This window comes from Miscanthus floridulus, chromosome 1 (assembly GCF_019320115.1).
Source record: "Miscanthus floridulus cultivar M001 chromosome 1, ASM1932011v1, whole genome shotgun sequence".
Lineage (NCBI taxonomy): Eukaryota > Viridiplantae > Streptophyta > Magnoliopsida > Poales > Poaceae > Miscanthus > Miscanthus floridulus.
This window is the reverse complement of record NC_089580.1, coordinates 196,621,228-196,630,590: the sequence shown is the minus strand read 5'-3', so window position 1 is coordinate 196,630,590 and position 9,363 is coordinate 196,621,228. Positions and strand designations below refer to the sequence as shown.

The 9,363-nt window shown below is 43.8% G+C and overlaps 2 protein-coding genes across 3 annotated transcripts; one reads left to right on the top strand and one right to left on the bottom strand.

Moving 5' to 3' along the window:
• The first annotated feature begins 657 nt into the window (after nucleotides 1-657).
• On the top strand, nucleotides 658-4,521 carry LOC136449594 (probable protein phosphatase 2C 28). Of its 2 annotated transcripts, none has more exons than XM_066449663.1 (5): nucleotides 658-1,043; nucleotides 1,321-1,759; nucleotides 2,196-2,563; nucleotides 3,164-3,400; nucleotides 3,943-4,521. In XM_066449663.1, the coding sequence occupies exons 2-5, from the start codon at nucleotides 1,438-1,440 to the stop codon at nucleotides 4,213-4,215; spliced, it is 1,200 nt and encodes a 399-aa protein (XP_066305760.1). In that variant the 5' UTR covers nucleotides 658-1,043; nucleotides 1,321-1,437; the 3' UTR covers nucleotides 4,216-4,521. The 2 variants fall into 2 exon arrangements, with proteins under 2 accessions (XP_066305760.1, XP_066305750.1); XM_066449653.1 differs by having other exon boundaries at nucleotides 1,313-1,759.
• Nucleotides 4,522-5,255: 734 nt separating this feature from the next.
• LOC136449599 (protein CHAPERONE-LIKE PROTEIN OF POR1, chloroplastic-like) lies at nucleotides 5,256-8,479 on the bottom strand. The gene is made up of 3 exons (XM_066449678.1): nucleotides 8,110-8,479; nucleotides 6,915-7,275; nucleotides 5,256-5,784 (listed from the first exon to the last, which is right to left on the bottom strand). The coding sequence occupies exons 1-3, from the start codon at nucleotides 8,401-8,403 to the stop codon at nucleotides 5,609-5,611; spliced, it is 831 nt and encodes a 276-aa protein (XP_066305775.1). The 5' UTR covers nucleotides 8,404-8,479; the 3' UTR covers nucleotides 5,256-5,608.
• Nucleotides 8,480-9,363: the final 884 nt, after the last annotated feature.

Below are 9,363 nucleotides of genomic sequence, written 5' to 3'. Positions count from 1 at the left end.
CAATATCTGTTAAAAGAGGGGCCGTGAATGTAGGAGTATTATTATGGCAGTGCAGAAATAAGAAGGGCATTACTCCCAGCACCATCACAATAAGAAGGGCATTAAAAAAAGGTGCTTTTGTTGCAGTGGGCGAATCCACAGTCTATTTACCTGTGCTGCTGATACGATCATAAACGATGATAAATTATTACTGCTAACTAGTTTTACGTAAAAGAAAAATACTATTCTAATTATTTACAAGCAAACGAACAAGCTGCCAACGTGGAAACTGATTTTAGGGACCGAACAAAGGCCCTCCGCCACCACCAGTAGGGGAGTCACACACAAATTAGGGCCTTATTTAGATTCCAAATTTTTTCACTCTCTCTTTATTACATCAAATCTTTGGACACATGTATGGAGTATTAAATGTAGATAAAAAAAATAACTAATTATACAGTTTGATCGTAAATTACGAGACGAATCTTTTAAGCCTAGTTAGACCATAATTAGACAATAATTATCAAATACAAACGAAAGTGTTGCAGTGTCGAATACTGATTCCTAACGACGATCTAAACAAGGCCTAGAATTGATAGAGCCCATCCCTGCGCCCTGCCTTGCTGGCTCTGACCACCCCCTCCCCTCCCCTCCCCTCCTCCTTCTCTTGTTGCTCCACACACACACACCCCTCTTCTTTTATTGGGGTTTTTTTGTCTTCTTGGATTTGCGCGCGTGCTCACCTGGGCGCATACTAGTCTCTGCATCAGAGAGGAGAGACCTCCGAGCTGGGGCTCCTCAACATATAGATTGGGCAGAGCTGCCTGCCGCCTGCCGGGAGAGAGTGAAAGAGAGAGAGAGAGAGAGCTCAAGGGGGGCAAAAGGAGAAATTTTTATCCAGCTTCTTAGCTTGATTCTCTTTGATCCCGGAGAGCTGCCGCCAGTCCAACTAATCCTTGCTGTTGGCGTGCCCGGGCTTTGATTGCTCACCAGATCTGAGGCACCTGCTCGGTGGATTCCAGGAATCCGAGCACGAACTCGACAGGGGAGTTCTCAGGGAAAAGGTGAGCCCCTTTTTCGTCTCCCTCCTCATCCGCCCACCATTGCCAAACTGTCCGTCCACCACTGGAGTAATCGCGTACTCTTTAGCTCCTATTGTTGAGCTTCTTGATCTGTTTCTGCTGCCTACACTGGACGACGCTTGATGCATACGAGATAATGAGTTGGCCGCAAGTTTCCTTTGATCCCAGCATACGATCCACCAGCTCACGCGCGCACAAAAATTATTGACTTTTTTTAACTCGCTTTGATTTGACTGCATCTGTTGTTTCAGTTGCGCAGGGGAGGAAGGAAGAGGCTGAAAGGGCGGTGGAGATAAGACTATAAGCGCGAGCTGGGTCCCTTCCCTTGAGGATGCCGTCAAGAAACCGCGTGGAGGGGAGGGCGATGAGATGAGGGATGCTGGCCGCGGTGATGGACTACTTCAGCTCCTGCTGGGGTCCGCGATCTCGTGCCGGGCACCGGGGCAAGGGCTCCGACGCCGCCGGCCGGCAGGACGGTCTCCTCTGGTACAAGGACGCCGGCCAGCTCGTCACTGGGGAGTTCTCCATGGCCGTGGTGCAGGCCAACCAGCTGCTCGAGGACCAGAGCCAAGTGGAGTCCGGATCGCTCTCCCTCGCTGACCCCGGCCCGCAGGGTACCTTCGTGGGCGTCTATGATGGCCATGGCGGCCCGGAGACGTCCCGGTTCATCAATGACCACCTCTTCAACCATCTCAGGAGTAAGGACTCTCGATATGTGACAGTTACTGCTGATTGATGATTCCTCTTTTTTTTTGGCTGCTTAATTTTAGAAGTACTGACGATGAAGCAATGATCAATTCCCAACTTTTTCTGTGTTGCTTCGATTATGGGTTGCATTTCTGTGACTATTAGCATGATGATGATGCTGACTGTCTCAAAAAGTGCATTTGTACTTATTGCCTTCAGAATAAAAATGATAATTGGTTTGGTAGATCTGATTGGTAAACATGCATATGATGATCGGATATTGGATGGCTGTTGGAGTTGTATTATGGTTATCCCAGAAAAATGAAACACCGATTTATTTAATTATCTAGCTTGGTTCTGGTACTGTCTTGACTCGAGTGTGTTACATTACTTATTCTTAGTTTTCTTAATCTGTTCAGTGTACTAAAACTATTTAGTTTTTTCCAGAATTTGCAACTGAGCACAAGTGTGTGTCAGCGGACGTGATCCGGAAAGCTTTCCAAGCAACTGAGGAGGGCTTTCTTTCTCTAGTAAGCAAGGAATGGTCTATGAAGCCTCAGATTGCTTCAGTAGGCTCCTGCTGCCTTGTTGGTGTAATCTGTTCTGGGACACTCTATGTTGCAAACCTGGGCGACTCACGTGCAGTTCTTGGAAGGCTTGTTAAGGCAACTGGAGAGGTTGTGGCCATGCAGTTGTCATCGGAGCACAATGCGTGCCATGAGGAAGTTAGACAAGAGCTGCAAGCATCACATCCTGATGATCCACATATTGTGGTTCTCAAACACAATGTTTGGCGAGTGAAGGGTATCATCCAGGTAGACAAAAATCTGTACCCTAGATCAGGTTGCTAATTTTTCACTCTTTGATGTACACACGTCTAGCCAATTAATCTTTGAATTTTTTTGAACTTTTGACGTCATCTGTTGCTCTCATCATAATCCCACTTTCCTCTTTGTGGGGAACTAATAATGACTTTTATATATGCATTATATCTCATAAGTTAGGTATCAGGTAAGTTCTCATTCCTAGAGCTAAAGTTGTCTGCATGCTTTATAGTTATGTCATCATAGGGTCCATCATCAGCTGTCAATAATCAGTGTGATACTTGTCATATATCTCAAAATTTATGCGGATGGTAAGATGTAACTTGTGGTTCAATATATTATGCCACTCACTAATACTATCTGTCCTCCCCCTTAACCCTCATTGTCCAGGCTTTCACTTTAGTGAAAGGTTAGTGCACCAACCATAAACAGGAGAAAACGATGTATTTAGTGCTGCTATTGTTTTATTTCTTCATTCACAAAACCATCAAACTAGCTTGCACCCTCAGGTTCTATTGTTGGTTCTTATTCATGTAGTCCTGCCAATATACTTTCTATGATATTACTTATGAGGTGGGGTCATATCTGCAGATCTCAAGATCTATTGGAGATGTGTATCTAAAGAAACCAGAGTATAACAGAGAACCTCTTCATAGCAAGTTTCGGCTTCGAGAAAGCTTCCAGAAGCCGATTCTTAGTTCTGAACCTCAAATTACTGAACATCGAATACAGCCAAACGATCGGTTTGTTATATTTGCTTCTGATGGTCTATGGGAGCACCTCAGCAATCAGGAAGCAGTTGACCTTGTCCAAAGTAGTCCCCGTAATGTATGTTTTCTTCTCTTGTGCTACAATTTCTATGAGTTGAAGTCCATTTTTCTTTCGAGGCTTAATACTGTTCCGTCTAATTGGGTCTTTGATGAATCTATCCTGAGTTATGTTGTGCTTTTATTGGATAGCATTAGCAATTCTCTTAGATTGAAAGAACGAATTTAATTGATACTTTGACAATTTTTTGTGCAGTAAGTGAAATATATAAAATAGACCGCAGATTCAGCTTTTGAAATACTAAGTTGAATGAATCGAGTGAAACCGGAATGTTGCAATAAAACAGACAATTAAAATGTGGATGTAACTCACAACTTGGCATACAAGCTATTTACCTAATTTGGATTGCAAAGCTTAAGCATACCTGGTACCTGTGAAAAGTGTATTTAATTAGTTTGTTCTTGTGAAATAACCCAGTCATCCTTGCATTGTAATACCTTCAAGTTTCTAACTGTCGATCTGTCAGCTTCTTTCGCCTATCGTTCATTTTCTAGTGTTCTTTTATTCACTTCCTCTGAAGCTGTAATTTCCTTTCCCCCCAGGGAATAGCTCGGAGACTAGTGAAAGCCGCGATGCAAGAAGCTGCCAAGAAGAGGGAGATGAGATATTCAGACCTCAAGAAGATCGACCGAGGTGTGAGAAGGCATTTCCACGACGATACAACCGTGGTTGTGGTGTTCCTGGATTCAAATGCCATGAGCAAAGCAAGCTGGAGCAAAAGCCTCTCTGTTTCGATCCGAGGGGGTGGTGTCACCCTTCCCGCGAAATCCCTCGCACCTTTCTCAGCTCCGGCACAGTTGAACAGCACCTACTGAAGTTGCTACTACTCTTGAAAGGAAGAGCACAATGCAGATCTGCAGGAGATGAAAAGCAGCGTTACAGTTATACCTGCTGTGTTGTTGCTCTTTGCAAAACTACTGTCTAGACTCCGCCTGGTAATTAGTGTACTGATAGCGAGGTATAAAAATTAGATTATTTGTTAGCGACGCAAATCCTCTCTCTTTTTCTTCTTCTCTCTATTCTTATCCCTTTTCTCTTCATCCTTGAGAGAACAGGTGGTTGTAAATTGTCCAGAACATGTTTTCCCTAATAGTCCATCATATCCCCGCTTTTTTCGTGTTGATATGAAGGCTGGCAGCATCACTGCTAAAGATAATGTTTGGGCGCGCATGATTTGACCAGTTCCGATCAAAACTTTTGATGATGTCTTGTAGCAGCACGTTGCTCTCATGAAAGTAGGTACTGAGCTGCAGGGTTTTATTTTTTCTTGACAATTTTTTAAGGGAAGATCTGGACGCGTGGCTTGCCCGTTCATAGGTTGATCCGGTTCGTGATTTCGCCGAGAACAGGTAGCAGCGTCAGTGATTTGACATTTAAGGAACAATCACACGGTGCCCACCGATTTTGTGACCCTGATGGCTCATGGCAGCCTGGCAGGTCGGCACACGACACCAGTGCAAAGGGATAGCCATAAGTGAAGCTGTTTTGCTGACGGAATCGGGCTTTGCTATCTCATGGGACAGTGATCCACAAGATTAGGATCAGCTCAATCCAAAGTCAATAGATGTTCCTTATAAAAAATAGAGGTAAAGAGGTTCCTTATAGGCTGTGTATATGTGGAAAAAACAATAACATTTGACAAAGAAAACTAGAGGTTAAGATGCTACTGATTATGCTGAGTGTGTGTAATGTACGTTGTATGCAACGTTTCAAAAAGAAAAAAAAAAGTTTGCACGTTGTATGCAGCAGGTTGTAGTTTAACATAAGCCCACAAAGGTCGATGCACGAGGAACTCGAGTCATGTGACTTGGAGCCATTCTCGGAGGGCAGCAAACCTGATAAACTCGCCTTAATTTGAAAGACAACAGAGCGGAAACTGTGTATACAAAGCTCATGTAAAGGGGCTGCCCAATGGCTAAGGTCTCCAGCCAGGAATCAGTACATTCCAGACTCCAGAGTATTAATCCAAGAAATCATTCTGCAAGTCTGCAACCCATACAAGCTTCTTTCAGAAAGATTGAGATCGAGCTTGAGAGAACTAGATACAGGTGATCTTTATAAGGGACACAGATGTCCATGTATTGTTTGCTATACACAGCTGCTACTTTCATCTTGAGCGGAAAATAAGCATTTCCCTGACCCTTTTGAAATTTGAACACGATCCATTTCAGTTAATTACATGCCAAGTGGACAGCTTGATTTCAGATCCTACCTAACAAACAGTGATACCAACAATTGGGAGAACAGAATAAATTCACTGAAAACGATGGTGGGGGAGTGGATGCCTAGAAAGGGCACGATATCAACCTGCAGGAAATTCTCCACTGCAGATCCGACAGTTGCACCAGCTGCAAATCCCCCGACAGTGATCAATGCAGCCTTACCTGGATACAGGACCACAGAAAGTGTTGATTGCATGCTAAATGTACACATGAAGATTGGTAGAAGAGCAGCATTAACCTAAATGTTGAACAAGATTTCCTCTCATAAGCAAACAATGTCATAATAGGCACAAAAGGCGGTAGGGGGTTTCTGGACTTATAAGCCAGCGAAACCCACATGCTCACCCACTGTCAGCACTCTATCTACACATGCAATTCATAATCAACTCCAGAGTACAGTAACATTAAATGGCTGTGAGATCAAATATTCAAAGGACTATAGTGCCAAGGTGCTAAAGGATTATTGCAGACATGTATAGTTCTGTTTACCAAAAATCTGACATACTTTCTATTACAGTAACTGAATATCTGTATATGTTTCTGATGGGCTAATACTATGTGCACCATTAAGATTAGCTAACTTTTATTTTCATCAGGAGCCCATATCTCTTTGAACCAAATCTCACTGTCACCCAAAACTAGGGACACACACAAGGATAATGCCGCCTGTTTGACTTGGTTACCTGTGTATATCTTGGGAAAACCGCACACCTTATCCAAAAGGATGACATCGCATGGGACAGACTAGCATTGAATTATGATAGGAATAGCACCCTTTTGTCAATTATATAACCTGATGCGAGCAATCTCCTCTTAATCACCGCTATAGCCAACAAGGATTAAGTGGTGGATCTAAGTGGCACCTTTCTTAGTAGTACTGTGGTAGAATCTCTGTGTTTTGTTACTATATCAGAACAAAATGTCTCCAATAAATTAAATGCTTGATAGGCAGTATTAGTTTGTATGAAAACTACCACGACAAAACTGCTTCAGAAAGCAAGAGGTAATATAGGTTCCATATATGATGAACAATGCACAACTTTACGCTGGGCTACACAAGTATTGCATCCGGGTATTGGCAAAAAAGGTGAATGATGTGACTGACTGTCACAGTTGATATGAATTAGGAACCCTTGCAGCTTCAACTTTAGAGAAACATTCTTATGCTTCTACAATAGGAATTGTGCAGGTTTAAAAACAGTGGCGTATAGGTTCCAAAACAGATGCCCAAATGTACCAACATAAAGCACTGGATAACATAGCTATAGGATAAAAGTGGTGGATCAATTTACCTAAGTTCATATTTTTCTTTGCCAGGAAGTACAGTGATGCACCAAATCCTGTTGCTAGGATAAAACCTGGCACATCAGGGCTAGTGTACGCAGATGGCAAAGACGTCGAGCTTCCACTAGCATAGGTGAAAACCATTAGTGCACCATAAACACATGACTGGATGCCCAAGCTGCTCGAAGATGGAGTCTCGAATGTAATAGGTGCATTCTTCATTGTTGCCTGCATCCACTTTGGGACTGTCCCAGCTCCTGCACTCTTTATAGGTTTAACATCAGCATAGCGGATGCTGTTATTAGCAACCTTTCCAGCCCTCCGCTGTGATAAGCTCTGCATAAGCAACATGTCATAGGCTGCTTCGACCTGAAATGAAGAAGGAAATGGGAGTCAAATATGGCACCAGAGATGCGTATGAGATTGGATGACTGTTCATTTGAGAAACAGCCGTAACTACTTGTAAAACTGTCTCGAAATAGACAGTTCAGAAATCAGGGAAGGATCTGAGGAACAGACACAAGCAAGTGTAGTTATCAAGAGTACGACTTGAAGAAGAAAACAAGAAGGAAATAGAGCCAGTTTATTGGAACAAGAAAGACTATAAATAAATGTCATAAAATAACAGTAAGATAGCATAAAAAAATTGAGCACTAGGAACATGCGAAAACAAAGTTCCCAAATTTTTTATACTCCGTTTCCTACTCCTACGGAACAGGCTACTACCTCAGAATATGGCAATTCATATATGACCGTGAGATCATCTCCACCATGGATATGCAAAGATCAATACCTCTTTAAGGGTTAAGCTAACCCACTGCATAGCCCTTCTAGATATCACGCATGATGCATCGCACATCCAAAACGCACGAACCAATGAACAGCCAGTCCATCACCAACCTAATGAGCTAGATAAATTCATCATCCTTTACCTCCACTGTAGTACGAATTGCTTTCATAAACAAATTTTGCTTCTGCGTTTGGAAAGTACTAGGTAGAATATATGGCAACAATCCCCATCGTTTCACACATTCCCGAATGCTCCAGGCGGCTTCTTAATAAGTTAATACTAAATTAGCAACTTCAATCGGAGGTACCAAGGATGCAATAAAGAATCGCCTTATTCCCCTAGCGGCTGAGCACAACAAAAGGCGGGCGCGGACGGAAGAACAAACGAGTGGGGGGAGGGAGAGTCTCGGGGACCTGGGCGACGGCGTCCTGGTCGTCCTTGCAGGAGGCGAGGACGGAATTCTTGGCGCGCAGGATTTCGTCGAAGGACGCGCCCTCGGCGACGCCGAGCAGCTTCAACGCGCCCTCCACCGTCATCTCGAACGGCGCCGGCGAGGAGTCGTCCGCGCGGGAGGCCGATAGGCGCGGCGTCCTCCACCGCGAGCGCGGGAACGCGCAGCACCGTCCCGAGGCCAAGGCCGCGTGCCCGTGGAGCAGGGGAGTGCCGCCGCCGCCGCCGCTGAGGGAGAGGGCCGTCGCCGTGGCCATTATTTCTCCTGGGCTGCGCTCGCTAGTCTGGCGTGCGTGTGCTCTGTTGCTCTGCGCGTCGGCTTCTGCTGTCGCGGATGATTTTTTTTTTTTTTCCCAAGGCCCTCTCCTGACGGGATAATTTTGGGCCTTTTTTGGCAGGAAGTTTTGGATAAGCTTTCCAAGTTCCAAGACGGGCCATCATTTTATTCTGTCTAATAATCAGCGGCGAATTAGGATTTTAGGGTAGGGTAATCATTTTCATATATATTTCGATAAATTTATTTTAGTAATTCGATAATAATTATAAATTTTACAGTGTGATTCGATAAATTCAAGAATTAGATTCAGACCATCCACTAAATACAATATAAATAGTTCAAATATAGACATAAAATAGTACCAGAGACTTAAAATGTTATTTTTCTCACTGGTTTATTCAACGCTTACGAAGGGACATGAATGTCTTGACTATATCATTTTTATCAACTTAAAAAAATATCTTGCTCAACGAAAGTGACTAGACAACCATTCAAAAGGCTAAACAATAATTTTCTATAAAAACCCCGAAGAGTAAATGTTAAATTATTGTAAATATTGCAGACGAGACGCACGAGAAATAGACGACGATCCTCCAATTCAGAGCAGGGCGGAGGGCGGCAGCTGGCAGGCACTAGGGGCAGGGCGGCACCGACTCGACTCACCTGGTCAGGGCGTCAGGCGCAGGCGGTGTGTTCCTCCGTGGCTCCGTACTCAAATTAGGAAACTGAAATGTCATGTACAGAGTTGGAGACTCAGAGCGTGCATACCGTATGGGTTCACTTGCCGAGTGGGTCGCGTTACATGGGCCTCCCGTCATCAAGCGATGGTGTCCAGGTATGCTTTTTTATTTTTCTTTTTTATAAATATAGCGTATACACTATATTATATAGAATATATATACTACTTGCCACCGGTTTTGCAGGATATGCCGGTGCATAC

Bases quoted from the DNA above. Each gene is read 5' to 3' on its own strand.
- LOC136449594 (XM_066449663.1), top strand. From the start codon at position 1,438: ATGCTGGCCGCGGTGATGGACTACTTCAGCTCCTGCTGGGGTCCGCGA. The intron at 2,564-3,163 runs GTAGACAAAAAT...TCATATCTGCAG, and splicing joins GAGTGAAGGGTATCATCCAG to ATCTCAAGATCTATTGGAGA. The intron at 3,401-3,942 runs GTATGTTTTCTT...CTTTCCCCCCAG, and splicing joins TCCAAAGTAGTCCCCGTAAT to GGAATAGCTCGGAGACTAGT.
- LOC136449599 (XM_066449678.1), bottom strand. From the start codon at position 8,403: ATGGCCACGGCGACGGCCCTCTCCCTCAGCGGCGGCGGCGGCGGCACT. The intron at 7,276-8,109 runs GTCCCCGAGACT...TCTTCATTTCAG, and splicing joins ACCAGGACGCCGTCGCCCAG to GTCGAAGCAGCCTATGACAT. The intron at 5,785-6,914 runs GTAAATTGATCC...TCCTGTATCCAG, and splicing joins AAAGAAAAATATGAACTTAG to GTAAGGCTGCATTGATCACT.